The 17,488-nt window shown below is 37.7% G+C and overlaps 2 protein-coding genes and 1 non-coding gene across 3 annotated transcripts; all 3 read left to right on the top strand.

Annotated features, from left to right (window-relative positions):
* Positions 1-1,028: 1,028 nt before the first annotated feature.
* On the top strand, positions 1,029-4,668 carry nrm (nurim). Its single transcript, XM_052583546.1, has 4 exons — positions 1,029-1,231; positions 1,682-1,875; positions 2,178-2,354; positions 2,767-4,668. The coding sequence occupies exons 1-4, from the start codon at positions 1,081-1,083 to the stop codon at positions 3,070-3,072; spliced, it is 828 nt and encodes a 275-aa protein (XP_052439506.1). The 5' UTR covers positions 1,029-1,080; the 3' UTR covers positions 3,073-4,668.
* On the top strand, positions 1,574-1,646 carry trnak-cuu (transfer RNA lysine (anticodon CUU)). The gene has a single exon. It is a non-coding gene; the product is annotated as a tRNA-Lys (tRNA).
* A 331-nt stretch (positions 4,669-4,999) lies between the features above and the next one.
* LOC127978663 (trichohyalin-like) lies at positions 5,000-16,066 on the top strand. Its single transcript, XM_052583472.1, has 4 exons — positions 5,000-5,416; positions 6,088-9,741; positions 14,194-14,398; positions 15,253-16,066. The coding sequence occupies exons 2-4, from the start codon at positions 6,175-6,177 to the stop codon at positions 15,279-15,281; spliced, it is 3,801 nt and encodes a 1,266-aa protein (XP_052439432.1). The 5' UTR covers positions 5,000-5,416; positions 6,088-6,174; the 3' UTR covers positions 15,282-16,066.
* Positions 16,067-17,488: the final 1,422 nt, after the last annotated feature.

Raw genomic sequence — 17,488 nt, 5'->3', positions numbered from 1 at the left:
TAATGGGACCATAAAACCACATTATGTCTATAAAGAAAATGTACTAACTTCTTTAAAAGTATGCACAGAGACACACACCAGCTTAACTACAATATAACAGCAATAAAAAAAAGCTATTTCTGCAAACTCTGTCTACTGAAGGATAAAAAAAAACTCTGATCAACGAATCAAAAGTTAAATTAGCTAGTTTTATGCAGCAAACATGCTTTATTGTACATTATTATGTTCATCTAGAAGCATTATTATGTCTGTATAAGCTAAGTTTAAGAGAACCTGTAAATGGCATCTGTTTTATGGCATATAACACTTGATTTAATTAAAATGTCTTCAATGTTAAATGTGTTTATTGAGAATTATGATAAATAAACATCCGTAAATCTGAGAAATCACGTGTTTGTGCATTTGTTTTCTAATTAGCATACGGATTCTCTTTTCCTTTTCTTTCTCTTTCATCACTTTCGTTTTTTAAGTTATTTCTATTTTTACTTTCGTTACTATATTTTCTACATTTATAGGCTACTTTGTATTGCCTGTGTAAGTTATATATGTATCTTTCTCGAGAGGAGTAAACAAAGTAAGAATGTCATGTACATATTACAATACATTTTCTGGCAGAACTGTTTATGTTCAGTGATATCAGATCCGTTGTCACAGTTTCAGAACAAGAATAAATGGTTTCAGTGTCGTGCAATGAGCGAACATGATTTCCTGATTGACTGCATTAAGATCATGCAACTAAAACCACAAAATGAAGCGAAAATAAACCGACTATTACTGGCATTATAGAAAAATGTTGCTCATGCTACTGGCATTATAGAAGAATGTTGCTCAGATAGATAGATAGATAGATAGATAGATAGATAGATAGATAGATAGATAGATAGATAGATAGATAGATAGATAGATAGATAGATAGATAGATAGATAGATAGATAGATAGATAGATAGATAGATAGATAGATAAAACAGGCACACATATGAAAATCATGACCATTTCCGCCCACTGCTGGTTTTGGCGCGTTACTGCAGCCGCTCCTTCCGGAAGTTCCGTGTTTGTCCGTTGGAGATATAAATATTATCATGGCGTCGGTGACTTTTCGCGACTGTTTTCTCTGCGTTTCTGCTTTAATTACCTTCGTGTCCGTGTTCGTGACCGGTGCAGACTTCGTTCGCTTCGTGTCGTTTCGTGCCATCTATCACAACCTGAGCGGGGCCGCGCCTCTGTGTCGAGGTAAGGGAGCGCGCCTCGAACTACACACAAACTTTGAAAGTTTAATAATAAAGAGGTTATGCCTAAATATTAATATGCGGTTTCTGAACCCATGTGCACATAAATATATTAAGGAATAGTCTTTGTTTAATTGACTTACATTTGCTTTGTAATAACTAGTAAGTCTGTTCAAAGTTTTTACTTTCGCGGTAACTTCGATTCAGAGCAGCCTTTTCTTGTTTTAATGTTCATTTTAAATGCAATTCACCTATTTAAGTATTTGTAAATTTTATTTTACGATTTTATTTGTCAAGCTGTTTAAATATGCTGGAAAGTCTGTAAATTACTGCGTGTAAATGTACAGCCCGGCTAGCTCAGTCGGTAGAGCATGAGACTCTTAATCTCAGGGTCGTGGGTTCGAGCCCCACGTTGGGCGGAAAGTTTTTATTCTGTTTTGTCTGTGTTTCTCAGACTCTGTGCCCTGGTCCGTGGCTCTGCGGGATGTGGTGGTGCTGAAGGCGGTAGCTGTGGATGTTTTCCTTCTGGTCCTCTTCAGTGTCCAGCACAGTCTGCTGGCCTGGACTCCGGTGAAGCAGGTCTGTCAGAAAGTGTTTGGGGTTTTATCCAGATCCGTGTACTGCTTCACCACCGCCGCAGCACTGCAGGTATATCTACGTTTATATATATATATATATATATATATATATATATATATATATTGGATGCAAACTGCCTGATTTTCTTAAAAACTAGTGTGTGACCGCATGCAACAATAAAATACTTTTTTATTTTATTTATTTATTTATTTTTCTTTAACTTTTCCTCATATCCTCCCAGCACTCTTGAAACCCCTTTCCTAAAAAAATAACCTGTAAACCATTTGTAAATAAATAACTAGGCAGTTAATTTAATAACACAAATGTAGCAGTGATATGTGACACTATAAGTTCAAGTGTGTTCTGTGTAGATGTTGATGCAGTACTGGCAGCCGGTCACCAGCGCCCCCTGCCTGTGGTCAGTGCGCACTGCACCCTGGGATATCTGGTTCCCGCTCATCTGTTTCATCTTACACTTCCTGTGCTGGGCCATCATCTGCAGTATCCTGCTCATCTTCGATTATCCCGAACTACTGGGCATCAAACAGGTACATCTGCATCTACAATAAGAATTCAGAACAACAAAAGCTATATTTTGATATGCACATTTCTAAAGTTAAACCTGTTGCATACCATCTACTACATGCATTCTGTCATTTTAATCCAGTGAAAGCTATTTTAGTGTAACTGCACAAACATACAGTTTCAGCTGCTGCTTCTTGTTTTAAATTCTTTCCTGATTGTGATCAAGTAAAGGTCAGAGTAACGTCAGTAATATCCCCAGATGATTTCTTACTGGACTGAAGCAGCTCAGCTTCACTTGATTCTCCATCACTCATGTTTAGAGTCTCAAATCCGATCCTCACGATCTTTTGAGGAGCATGCATATGCACCAAATTGCATATTTCACACTTCATAAATCATATTGCACTTAGTGCTGATCTGTCGTGTGTTTGTCAGGTGTATTATGAGTGTCTGGGTCTGGGCGACCCTCTCCTGCTGAAGTCTGAACGAGCGCAGCGGCTCTACGCTCACCTCAGGCATCCCGTCTGTGTGGAGCTGCTCACGGTGCTCTGGCTCCTCCCCACGTTCCCGCTGGACCGGCTCCTGCTGGCCGTGTACCTGTCCGTTTACCTGATCCTCGCTCACTCGCTGGACACCCAGGACTGCAGCTACCTGCGCCGCCAGCTCCGCAGCAAACTGCAGCTCTTCTCCGCACCACTGGAGGGCAGCGATCAGAGCCCCAGCACCAATAAGACCGACTGAAGGACAGTTATGGTCAAATAATAGTGTAATGCTGCCTTCACCGTTGTCACTTAGAAAATCATTTTAATATTTCTGTTCACTCAAAAAGATTTATCACTAGTGCAACCGAACGAACAGCAAGTGATGCAGATGTAGTGAGTAACTGAGCAGCAGAGAATGATGGGAAATGTAGTTTTGTTGCACAAGCATCTCAAAACCAACTATATTGTAGTTCTTCAACAGTCAACAAAATGCACACAAACTAAATTGTGCTGTTAACAGTTAAAACTAATTAGAATAAAAATTAAATAGCTTGCACCTTGATGCTTTAATTGTCCTGCCACTTTCTGACTTTGGGTGACATATGGTCATACTGATGTGACTTGAAGGCAGCATTACAATTAAAGCTATGTTTGGGATGAAATACTAGAATACTGCATAATACACACTATAATCTGTCCAAAATATATATATTTTTTTTAAAGTACTTGAAACATTATTTGCATGCATCAACTTCAGAATGCAAAATGTGATAATAAATGCAGAATATTGCATTTCTTATCATTACTATGCATTTTATATGGTAAAACAAAGCTTTTTGAATCATTTGAACCAATTGCTTTGCAAAATGATTAACCTTTTTGTCCCCCAGAGCGCTCAAAACAACTTGTGTGAACGCTAACTACGGCCAAATATACATAAACCCCTTTTATAAACCAGTTGCAAACTACAGTCTGAATGCAGTTAACACATCAAATATCTCTCTATATAATAAAACATGTATAATATTGATCTGAGATCAGGTAAAAACCATAGCTCATCTGAAATGTTTTGAAACCGTGAAATCGAGACTTTAGCAGTTTGGTATTTGCTGGTTCAAAACAAATGATTCACAAAAGCTTCAAATCTTCAATTAAATGTTTAATTCAGCAAGTGTTGGCCACTTATCTCGGAAATTAATATGTTTATTGTGTATTTTTGAGCAATATGACAGTATGCCACTCCAAAATCTGCCAGTATTTGAAGTCTTCATCCTTTATGTTAATTTTTTTTCTATCTGCAGTGTTTACTATAACTTTCAAAAATTAGCATTTACAAATGAATAGTTATATAGATAGCCAATTTACTTGGGGGGAAAACAAAGACAGATTGGATGAAGTTTTTTTTTTGGTCATTTGTATCTTTTTGTACAACCAGAGTTTTGCATCTTAATGCATGTTTTTATATAACACATTTATTTTTGCAAATACTTTAGCATCGCACAACTAAGAGGTGATGGGGTCAATGCTGTGTTATTTACCGAGCTCCTGTGTTTTTCATGATTAAGTGTCATACTACTGCAAAACATGCCTTTATTTTATGGAAATGTTCAATGCTTGAAGCGTGTTTACATAAAGACCTCAGAATTTGGTACAGAATGTATTTTTATATGGTCAATAAACTTGAAATTACTTTTGTAGAAGTATGAAAAAATGCACTGTTGTTTGTTAGAGCTAAAAACCGTTAATAAACTTTGTTTATTGACTTGATTATGGCTTTTTTCTGTACCATAATGTGTGTTTTATAAGGTTATCAAATTTGCTAAATAATGCGGAATAAATAAAATGCTGCAAGAAATTATGTTTTTGGTCGTTTATTATAATAAGAAATTAAAAGTATATTTCTAGGAAATCGGATAGACAACAAAATAGGTCTATTATGAGATTAATTTATGTCAACTTTTATGCATACAGTGAAAGGAGAGTTTGTTTTGCATTTATTTATTGTTTTAACGTTTGTGTGTGATATTTATATAATATCTTATAAAGACACCAATTAATGCATGCATGTTTGGACTGCAACTGAGCAGTTATGTTATCTAAGAGTTGACGTTTAATTTCCGTGCATCCGTCACCTCGCGTGACGTCACTCTCCCGTTAACGGCTCCGGGAGGAGGGACTCAGATGAGGGGGAGGTGGAGGGCAGCAGACGGCGCTTTTAGTTAAACGTCTTTTCTTAGGCATTAGTTTGTGTGTGTGTGCCTGTGATTCTCCTGCTGGAGTTTAATGTAATTATGGGATTACAGTCCTGCGCCTCTAAAGCCGGTGATATTTACTACACTGCTGCTCCGGTTCACGAGACCGATATAGTCTTAAATTCAAGGAATCACAGAAATATGAATTAACTGGAGGTTTCTTAATCGGAACGTGTTAGAAAGAAGGTTGCTGCTTCGCTTTTGCGAGGATTGAAGGGATTATCTGGACTGGTGATGCATCTTTTTGTGGTTCAACTAATGGAAAGATGAACGTCGAGCGCGTGGAAACGAGGAAAACTTTATTCAGTTGAATCAGGAATTCAGCCAGACCACACAATCTGAAGCAATAAGGTAAGTATAAACAATTATTTAAAGCATTATATATTGATTCTTGTGTTTCAAGTAGATCAGTGTCAAAATATAGAAAACTTTGAATGTTTTTTTTCTTTTCTAGAAAATTATTTTATTCAACAAATCACCATTCAAGAATCCTAATGCACGCAAAAAATGCCTATTATTTGCACGTATTATACGCAATTATAACACGCACGTATCCTATGCACGCCAAAGTTTCTGCATATAAATGGAATGTAAAAAAATTGCCATTGATACGCATTTGCGTATGTAATGCAATACAAGAAATTGCACGTAAATGTGTGCTTTAAAAATTAATTTGAAAACCCAATGACCTGAAACAAAAAGCTAAATTTTGCACACACATCAAAAAGTGATCAGTCAGTGTACCGTAAATATACATTCTCTTTTCCATTAAGATTTATTTTAAAGCTAATATCTTGATGCTTGAATTAAAACATGTTTACCCATTTTAACTTCAGGGAGACTTGCATTTCGCTGGATATTGCTGATATAAGACAGTTTATCTGACAATGTGTACATATCCGTTTTAGATATACCTGTAAGAGCATCAGTGTTTATTCTGACAGCAGTGTTGCACTGTTAACTGCAGACTTACCACATAAAAAAATACAACAGCTAATGTATGCATCATTTTGTTTTGACAGGATTCCTGGATGTCATTGGATAAAACTGCATTTCGGCAAAATTTCTGATTAGTAAAATAGCACAGTTTCAGCAGGTACTCTGTGGTCATGTCTCTCTCTGCTTTACCGGAATGGAAACAGCTGCTACTGGAGCGAAAGCGAAGAGAGGAGGAGGAGAGAGAGAGACAGGAGAGGGAAGAAGAGGAGCGGCTGGCCAGCATGCCGGCTTGGAAGCGAGGGATCATCCAGAGAAGGAGGGCAAAGCAGGATGAGGAAAGAGAGAGGGAGAAAGAGAGAGATGGAGGACAGCAAACTCCAGATATATTGGGTATTACTGAGGAGATTATCACGGAGCAGGTGGAGCGTAAATTCACACTTCACCTCCAGAATGATCAAACTGGGTATAAAGTGCATAAACAGATATCCAAAGAAACCATCAGCCCCATCCAACAGAACCCCTTCATTCGTTCTGAGAACAGCTTTAGGAGAGATAACAGAGGGAAGGTGGTGAATAAAGATGGAGAAAATGAATATAAAAAGTCTGCCAATAATAGAAGGAGAGAAAGAAATGAGGAAACGGAGAAGGAGATTTGGAGAGGACGTGATGTAGAGATGTGGGTCGAGAAGATGGGACATAAAAGTGAGGAAAGAGAGCGAGACAGAAGCATTGGGGGAGAAAGCAGTGAGGCAGAGAGTAGTACATCCCTGTTTTCTTCAGTCGTAGGTCTTCGCACCATCCAGGCAAACAATATTATCATTATTGAGAAAGACAAAAAAGGTAAGCAAAAACTGGATAAGAGAGAAAACGAGGCTGAGGAGGAACAGAAAAGGATGAGGATGGATTTGAGGGAGTTTCTTGCTGGTGGAGGGAGCGTGACGGAAATTACGGCCTCTGAAGTATTAATCATCAAACCTCCCATTACGGACGGGAGAAGGGAAACAGAGACAATAGGGATCCCAGAGAGAGGGAGCGAGCATTTAGAGAAAGAGGGGATATGGTCCTCTATGCGAATGACGTCGAGGACAGTCATGCAAAAAGCAGAGAGAGTCCTGAACCACAGGACTCTAGAGTGTAGTGGTCGGGTCAGTCAGCTGCTTAGTAGGTTCGGTGAACACCCAAAACCTCCAACGCGCTCCAAGAGCATTGAGTGCTTCAACCAAACAGGCAAAAACCAGGCCAGATACAGCACAGGAGACCCGTTTGTGCAGGAGGACCAGAGTACTGAAGAAATGGACACAAGTCCGACATTCAGGGGACTTCCCAAACGCTCCTTTAGCTTTTCTGACCGTGTGGTTTGCCAACAGGAGACTAGAGATTGTGAGGAAAAGACAGATTTTAAGAAGGTGGAGAGGTCGTATTCTGAACGCAGGGTCAAAACCAGGGTCACCGACCAATCAGGAAGTGAACCAAAGGTCACCAGGCGATGGGGACGACCCAAACCTGATGAAGTGATTCATGAAAAGAGACAAAAAGAAAGAAGGGTTGAAAATAAGAGGAACGACTCTGTTCATGGAGAGACAGAGGAATGGATGTCTAGTGTAGATGGAGAAGGCTTCACTTTGGCCTCTGTCAAAATGCCTGATGAAGTTGTGTTTGCACAACGAGTCCCTATCAAACATGATGGGAGAGAAAGCAGCTCAGAACGAAAGATTAAGAAAGTGAGAGAGGAGAATGAGAGAGAGATAATTATAGATAAAGAGATACACAGAGATAAGAGCCAAGTGGAGAGAGAGACGACGGTAAGACAGAGACCCATAGAATTCCAAACCAAAGCCACACAAGAATCTGAAGAGAGATGTAATATGGATGAAATAACCGTTGCAGTTTTGAAACAACCCCATGGCATATATATCCCAATCTTGGATGACAGTATTATAGATTTCCCTGCAGAAATTCAGCACCAATGTGTCAACACTCCCTCTGCGGACTCTAGTTGCCCAACTACAGCCTATGTTGAACAAACGGTCCTTACCCAACACACAGAAGATCTAGTCTGTGAAATAGTAAAAGTCCAATCAGACAGAGAACTCAAGAGGGCAGGGTGTGAGTTTTCACATGGAGACATGGAAAGTCCATCTGATGAAATGGGTAACCAGGATCAAAAAGAGCATCGACAGTATCAAAGCTTTCCAAAACAAGCAACTGAGGAAAAACATTTTACCTCAGAACCCCAACAACAAACTGTTACACTGAACCAAAGCAAACTCTGCACACAAGAGAGAATTACCATTCCCAGGACTGTATTTTATGGAGTCGATATATCAGCAGAAAGAAGGAGGGCAAGTCACCCTGCTGGGGATAAACAAGATGGAGGACAAGTGGAGAGGAGAGGGAGCTGGAAGGCTGTGCGACCTCTGACCCGAGTGGAGTCTCTGAGAGAGAGAATTCGCCAGCAAGAGAAGGAAAGACGAGATGATGACAAAGAAGAGGGCAGCAGAGAAGCAGTGGGAACTTCGAGACAACAGGAAGAAACCACATTACAGACTCTCAGACTGTTTGACGTCACACAGGACGTTAACATGACAAAGGCAAGCCCTCAGCTTCCTGTTCCTGTTTCTCTGTCACTCTTGCAGTCAGCTTCGACAGAAAGAGAAGTTGGGGAGCTCTCAAGAGATGTATCAGAGAGCAATATCTGCCCGAGGGAAGCAGAGAGGAATGTAGAGGAGCGAGGGACGTGCATCGCTTGGAAATCACAGGAGTTTAACAAAAGAGAAGAGGAAAGAGAGGAAGAGTCGTTAGAGGAAGGGTACCTTCCTCCCTCTCTTTCTCCCTCCCCTCCACTTTCAGACTCATTGGACGCCATGAGCCGGATCTATAACCTAAAGACTGTGGGGTCTAGGACTGTGTTTATCAGCGAAAGGAAAGCTGATATGCCCTCACACAGCGGAGCTCAGGGTATGTACAACCCCATCAGACAATCACCGTCACCAGACATCTTGCCAGAAACTGCTAAGCTGTGGAATCATGGAAGGGATAGTCACAAAAACGAGATGATGGCGTCGACAGGTGCTCAGATGGTACAGCGGCAGGTGGAACGATTACAGCTGAGACAACAGGAAGCAGGATGTGGTACCAACAACGACAAAAAGGCACAGCCAACCATGGAGAGCTGTCCGCTTGTAGAACCAGAAATTAGGGTAGCTGAAGGCCAGAAGAAACCAGACATACTAAGAGAGACGCAGAAATCCCAAACATCTACAAGTCCCAGATTTCCACAAGCCCAACAGAAAGTCCAAAGCCAACCCCCTAAACCCCAGCAAGTCAGGTCATTCACAGTCAACGCCCGGAACACCGAATCAGCAGAAAACTCTCAGAAACCTCCAGAACAAAACTCTCAATCGTCATCCTCTCCATGCACCGCATCCCCCTCTTCTTCTCCATCTCCACCTCTCTTCTCCATTAGGAGTGCCTCAGGTGGACCAGGTAAGAGAGGAACGACCATCACAATCACCCCTAGAAGACCTGCGGGGGCAGCCTTGTCTGGTGACATCCCAACAGTCACCCCTGCAGTGCCCAAAGCAGCCCCCCAAGGCCATATAACCACCCCTGCTCCCAACAGCACCAAGGAGCCAGGCAAGAAACGGTATCCCAAAGCAGAAGAGATTGAGGTGATTGGAGGCTACCAGAACCTTGAACGGTCATGCTTGGTGAAAAGCAAAGGGACACCGAAAGCGGTGAGTGGGTTTTTGTATTTAGTATTAGGCCAATACATCGGAGCATGCTATAATGGGATATGCTAGCATTTTGCAATGTTTTAGATGTGTGGTTATGGTTTAGTGAGTTTTTTTTTATTATTATTTCAAGAAAGAGACGATTACACTTAGAGTAGATTCCTAAGAGCGAATCAAAGTGTGATCTCTCAATAGTCATGCCAGAATATCTCTGTCGTCTTTGATTGTGGCCAAAGCAGTTGCTCAGCGTTAAGCCTGGATTAGGCTTATCTCTCACGCCATAACAGTCCACAGGTGAAGATAGTCCCTGTGTGAGTTAACATCTAAACCCTCATGAAAAAAAGAAAAACTGGAAAATTATTTTCGGAAACACCCGATTCATTGTGCATTGTGTACAAAACATTCATTGAGTAATTAACAAACAAACCAAGTCATAAAAATATTATTACTCCTACCTTTAAAATCTATCAACCAAAAAAGACCATTACACTAAATACCTGACTTCAAAGTAGAATGCATGTCTATGAATAGATTGGGGTTAATCTATTGCAGTCATGCCTTCTTCAGTACCTTTCACCCTGACACTGTCCTGCCTGACCTCGATGTCTGTTAGTCAAGAATGACCCAAGGCAAAGCATTATGTAGCTGTAAGTCTAAAGAAGAATAAGAATAACAATGTTAGGATGTTTACAGAACACTTTATACTCAACATCTCTACACGCATGAAGAAACATGCTATTGTGTTGCACTGTATATACTGTTTTCACGCAAAACAAACCTAACCTTGACCAATGCAGTCTGATTGTTACAAAAGACAAACTCTTGAACTATCAGTTTCACAAATCCTTTACTAATCCCTAACCACAGGGTTTGCTTAATGGACATCTGACTTACTGAACTGTACATCATCATTACTTCCAGTCATGTCTTATTTTTATTCTTCGGTTACACTATGGGGGAATTACAGTACATAGAGACCACAAGTCATTTATAATGGCATCTGATTGCAGGATATGTCAGGGAGGCTGATACACATGATATACTACTGAATGCTTGGCTTCCTCTCAATATCTTTGAAGTTCCTCCCTAGAGCTCAAAAGAAATACTAACACACAATGCTGGAAACTTTCACTTCTGGAAACCTCTGCATCTCACCCATCAACAACTACTCAGAGAGATATACGGTCCTGCTCCTGTCTTCCGATATGAGGTTTAATGGCACTGCTTGTTCTCATCAAACACAGCTCATTGTAGTAAGTGGGACACAGCAAGCACAAAAGAACTCAGCAGAGCAGAAAGAGGGAACGAGAGAATTTGGCAGCATTCTACTCGGAACAGAAGGATGACCTTTTAATTTAGCTGGGTTTTCACAGGGAGTTAATAGAGCAGTATGTTTGCATTGTGGCGATCAGTGTAACCACATACACTAACTTCTGCCAGGAACTGGAGTCAAATGTACATGAAGGGAAGATGACAATGAAATCGGACGCTTGAGACAGAAGACCACAAGCTTCTATGATAGTGGAGAAAGCATTCAGTTTTATAAATGAAATAGTTATGTTAAGTGAATTTGTGAAATCAGCTACAACTGCATGTAAGAAATTAGAATACGTAAACTTATTTATGGCATTTATGGCAATGAACTATAGTATAATATCTGGCAAAGTGTTTCTTCCTTAAACTGGGATTTGTAGGGGAAATACATAGTTGATGAAATGTTAATAGTTTTATAAAAAAAAAGTTTTTAAAAATTAATGGAATTTAAATTATTAAATCATATATATATATAATATTTATATATATACATATTTGTATTTCTTATACATATATATATATATATATATAATTTTAAATCACGTACTAAAAAAAAAATGTGTTTACCTCACAACTGACTAACCAGTATCACAGAACTGTGAATAATTTGGTAAATATTTTAATATTTATGTAAAATATCAGGGATACTGCGAGTAAATATTTTAGATTAAAGAGTAAAAAATTACGCTTCTTTAGGAAACCTAAAAAAACTAATTATTCCAAATGTTTTTATAGTAGTGTAAATATTATATATATATATATATATATATATATATATATATATATATTCAAATTAGAGTGACAAAAACAAGGCATTAAAAGCAGAGCATAGCATGAAAAGCTAAACTGTAGACATGGTGGAAGGTGATGAGCCTAATATATGTATTCTTTTTTTCTTTTTTAAAAAAGCTATATGTGTTTTTTATAGCTGCAACATTTGGGGTTCTTTAAAGTAGTCTTTTGACAACTCTGGCTACTTCCTCCTCTGAGCTGTGTCACTTCCTGTAGCACATACAGAAGATAATGCAAAAAACCAAGAGCAACCTAGGGTTATCAGTTATATGCTGTATGATGGACAGTATCACGTGTACATGCGCTACATTTAACAGCGAATGTGTGAAAGTGTGTTGGCTCCAAGAGTCATTACCCCTGTTTACACTCTGACCACATCTAACATTCACTCTCCTTACAGTTCACGCTTGTTGACTGTGTTTGGAGGCAGTTTTCTGATCTGTGACTGGGCTCACTCGGCCTGTTGTTTAGATTGACTTTGAGGATCAGTATTTTACACACTTCTCTGGCTGTGTGCTAAACGTTCTGTTGCATCTAGAAGATCACCTGTGTTTTGTACTGTTTCCACACTTCGTAAAACAGAAATAGTATGTAGTGTGGCAGTATTACCGCTTGCCCCCTGCAGAGCGATTGACGTCAGACTCTTCACCAGCTTTTAATCTGTCGGAGGGGGTGACGCTACACTTTCCTCTGTTGAACCTTAAGCCATTATAGTGCTGCTCTTCTTTCTGTATAGCTGCATGTCCACTGTGTTATTTCTGTTTTATCGTACAGCATGTTTGAGGGTTCACTGCTATGAACTATCAGCATTAACCCTAAAAAAACACCTGACATAAGAAATAAGTAAAAAAAAATTGAATGTTTACAAATGCTAGTGTTTAATTGTTTTATTCTACCATGAAAGACATGTAGTAGATTGTGTGCAACAGGTTTAGCAGCAAAGTTTTGATTGTGTTGATCATTTGGATGCCTTGTTCGAATAATATACAATACCTTCAAAGGGTTAATGGCAGCTGATTTCAAGTATGCTATGTATTGATTATTGGATATACAACCAAGTTAAGAGTTAATCAAATAAATCTATTCATAATTTTTGTGCAAATGAATTTAAGCGCTTCTGACCAGCTGTAAAAAGTGTTAAATGTCACCTTTGCAGTATAAGTTCCTTTGGATATAAACAGTTGTTAAACGGCTATAAACTGATAAATCCCTAACAACATTTATGGACTCTAAATCCCTGATTTCTAAAGACCAATTAAAGAAAATGGAAGGGGCACAAAGAAACTGATCAAAATTAAGTGAGTTTAATTAAAACAACAACAAATATCTACCAGTGAGGTTCGAAAAATGACCTTTTCGAGGAGAAAACAGGTGTATTTTTCTGACCTCATTGGCAGATATTTGTTCTTGTTTTAAGCATAATCTCTCTTAATTTTGACTTGTTTCTCAGAAGACATCAAATCTCCATTGCGCATTTCAAGTAAATGTACCTTGTCTTGTGGAAGTTTCAATAGTTGCACTGAAAAACAAGATAATATATATATTTTTTTCTGCAATACATGCAACATTTAATGTCATGACCTTATGAATTGAAGATTTTCTGCTTTGATTTTAGATACGTTTAGGGAGCTGTGGTTTAACCTTTTAATGATGTCTGTCCTGCTCGAACAGTTACACATTTGAAGAAACTCTTTGAAATGTCTTAGTGCCAGGTTTGGGTGGAACGCATTGCTTTATAATTATTACTGTAATTTAATTTCTTTGCCCTTGAAAAAGTAAGGGATTACTTTTAATTTCCCTGTAATTTAATTAATTACAGCTACTTCTGATGTAAATGCATTGTAATTGCAAAGCTGTGTATACTAGAACACATCTATAAAATGTAACATCTAATGTTAAAATACATGTTTTAATGTAACCTTCTCCCTTTAAATACTTAAATCAGTTCAAGAATAATTTAGACAATTTTCTATTATTTATTTGAAGGAATTAAAAGAGCAGATTTATGTCTATCCTTGTGTTGTTCAACTGGTTGAATTTTCAGCGAGAGAGAGAGAGAAATGGTGCAAGGTTTACTTTGAAATAAATGTGAAGTAGTTCCATTTTCTTGTCAAACATACTACAATCATTTTTGTTTAAAATTTGCATCAGTTGCATCAATTTTTATCAGTGTATGCATTTACACATTAGTTCAGCCAAACCTTCATGCTGTTCCAAACCCGAAAGACTTTCTTCTGTGGAAAACAAAATAAATAAAAGTTTTAGTCTTTTCGAACTCTTTTTTTTTAGCATGAGCACTTGGCTTGCCCAGACTGTGCAGTAATGTGTTTCCTGACCGCTCTGGTGTAGGTGAAGGTGTGTTTCGACGAGGCTGAGCTGGAGAGAGTGTGTGAGTATCCTTCAGAAGACTGTGCGCTAGCATCGCTCCCTTCCTCTCCTCACGACGAGCAGGACGCCGAGGGACCGGAGGAGGACGAGGACGAGGAGAGCGCGGCGCTTGTCTCTCGCAGCGGTGTGAATGAGAGCGCAGGAAGGGCTCGGTTCCTCAAAGTGGGTCAGTGGCTTTAAACTACATCATCAGCATATGAGCAAAACCAACAAACCTTATATTCTTTATTAAAAGAAACATTAATAAACTCTTTGGCCATTCTGTGACAAAGAAGTGACAGATTTAGAATTCTGTTAATAACTTTCATTTCTGATGAAGTCAAACAGGAAGTGAAGCATAAGCTACACTGACACTGAAAGTGCACAAGTTAAATGAGGTTGATTCCCCTCGATGAAGAAATAACTGTGATGTGTTTTTTAAATGCATCTTTAATTCTGCTGAATGACTGCATGTAGACGTAGATGTTGTGTGTGTGTGTGTGTGATCTGTAGTATTAGAGAGCTTGGAGAACACAAGTTTGTCTATGCACGTGTGCTTTACTAAATAAACATAAAGCTCATATTTTGACTTTATCATTGTTTTTGCATGCACTTCTCTTAAAGGGATAGTTCACCCAAAAATGAACATTAGTTGAAAGTTTACTCACACTCAGGCCATCCAAGATAAGGATGAGTTTGTTTCTTCATCAGATTTGGAGAAATGTAGCATTGCATCAGTGTCTCACCAATGGATGCTCTGCAGTGAATGGGTGCCGTCAGAATGAGAGTCTAAAACATCCAGGCATTGCTTCTTGGCTAAAATATGAGTTCATGATCCATAATAACACTTGCTCGAGTGCAATTTTCAGCTAATTTTGGGTGAACTTCCTTAAAAATAAAAAACTGAATCTGGCACAGTCCAGCTCCAGTTAAAAAACATTAAGCCAATAAAAAAAAAAAAAAAAAAAAAGATTTCATTCAAAATTGATGAAAATAATTTTTATTGTGATTTAAAATATTTTTCTCTGTCTTTTCCCCCAGATGAATCCTGTAAACGACTTTCCAAATGACAAACCATGGCATCCTTTAAATTTGTAATCCTTTAAATGTGCAGGTGTAAGTAATGAAGTTTTTATAAAAATGCTTTTAAATGTGTTTTTTTTTTTTTGTTTTACTTGTCCGAACAGAGAATCAAAGATTCTTTACAAGCACAATATTTTTAGAATTTTTTTTCATGAAATTATTTTGAGAGCATTTCTGTTTCATGTTCAGAGATTTTAAAAAAAAAAATAATAATAATCATTTTAATTTTACTCTGTGCTGCTCTGATTCACAGAAACATGTCCTCAGGTCTGATAAGATGGTTTGCACAATTTAACATGTTTTACAATAAAAAAAAAATATCTTTATGATCTGAATGCTTTATTTTAAAATGCTTGTGTTAAGAAATAACTGGAATAGACTTCAATGATATAATTTACATCATTTAAGGGGATTATTTTTATTCATGAATGAAAATTAAAACCTCTTTATCCAAGTGTCACGTTTAGAGTACACTCTCTTTTGTGATGTATGATTATGATTAATAAAGCTTAGATTTAATATGTTTATGGAACAGTGGAGTGATAGGATAGGTTTCATCATGTGATTGTAAAATAGGATTTCTGACATTGCATATAGAGTATGAGTGAGTGAGAGAGCATTGCGTGTATTGCAGTGAGACACACTTGAGTTTTTGCAATGTGATCAAATAAAAAACAAGTTTTGTATATGGTTTCTTCTTGAATACCAGTCTGTCTATTTTAACTTTACAACAAAATGAGGAATGTTAATAAACATTACAGACAAACACAGTGTGTGTGTTTGATGTGTGTTTGAGTGACTATTTTATCCATCCTAGCATACACTGGCTCTATTGCAGCGCCACCTGCTGGTTATTCATAGTAACTGAGTGTTTCTTCACATCAGATCATCTGAAATATTAATGATCTGTCCATCTGCACAGTCCCTGTGGACAGTTACACTGATAAATCAATGTAATCCAGTCTAATGCCTTTGTCAAATTTAATTAGAGCTTGTTTCTGCTCACACCACTGGTACTTTAAACCTAAATAAGCTTTCAGGTGATATTTTGAGTATTTGTAAATACTGTAATACTTCTCTAATGTATCACACAAGTCACACTTAATATGTAACTGTATGTCCTAGCATCGACTTATTTCAACAGCTGTACATCTGAAAATCTCATCTATGGTTGACGATTCCTATGCAGTGTTGATCAACAATCAATATCTATAATTTTAAGAGTAATGAAATCCTCTTTTTGATGTGTCTTACAACAAAATAACATTGTTCAGAGACACACGTAGTATGTAAACAATGATAGACCTAATCAATGCTCACTGTATACAAGTGTGAATGTGTTAGCTTGCTAACCCTTACGAAAAAGAAGTTTATTCAAATGTGCTATTAGTATGCTTCTTTTAAACAAAAAAATAGGAAAGTATGCTTTTAGTTTACTTTTTATGTACTTCTCAGGAATGGGCTTTATGTACTTCTCAGAAATATACTTAAAATGACATTAAAGTATACCTGACTTATACTTACAAAAAGTCTAAATATATTTGAGCTATTCCTGGAATCAATTTTTTCATTATTATACGACAGAGGGCGCTAGAAAACATCTTCTGCACAGAATTTCCAAAAAAAACACAAGTGAAGAAGAAAAAGAAGAAAACACATGCAACACGATCATCTGACATGAAACAGCATCAAAACTGTAACGTCATGGAATGAAAAGTCTACCGATGAAGAGGTAATGATTACATTCGAGTTTTGTGGTGTTGATCGACTACACGTCTTGATTATCATTCTGAATCAAATTCATAGTCTTTTTTCAGCTTTTTTATTTTTATCTTATTTTTTTATCAAACTTACCCACATTAAAGTGTTTAAAAAATGCATGAAGCTAGAATAAAATGTTTTTGATTAGAAGCAGATACCTGTTCTTTCTTTGAATGTTTTGTATGTTCAGATATTAATGTAACAAAATATATACACATTAAAACCTAAATAGGGACATATTAGTATATTTAAATTTAAAGTATGTTGTAAAGTTCACTCAATGAAAACTTATTTGCAGTATAAAACTACTAAACTTGTAGTTTACTGAGACTATACTTCAAAGTGTACAAAGTGTTTAATTAGTAAACTATCAGCAGCATACATATAAATGCACTTTTAGTATAGGGTTTGGATCATCCAATCACTGCAGACA

The sequence above is a fragment of the Carassius gibelio genome, chromosome B19, assembly GCF_023724105.1.
Source record: "Carassius gibelio isolate Cgi1373 ecotype wild population from Czech Republic chromosome B19, carGib1.2-hapl.c, whole genome shotgun sequence".
NCBI lineage: Eukaryota > Metazoa > Chordata > Actinopteri > Cypriniformes > Cyprinidae > Carassius > Carassius gibelio.
The sequence above is the reverse complement of the archived record's forward strand: the minus strand, read 5'-3'. Positions and strand labels throughout refer to the sequence as shown.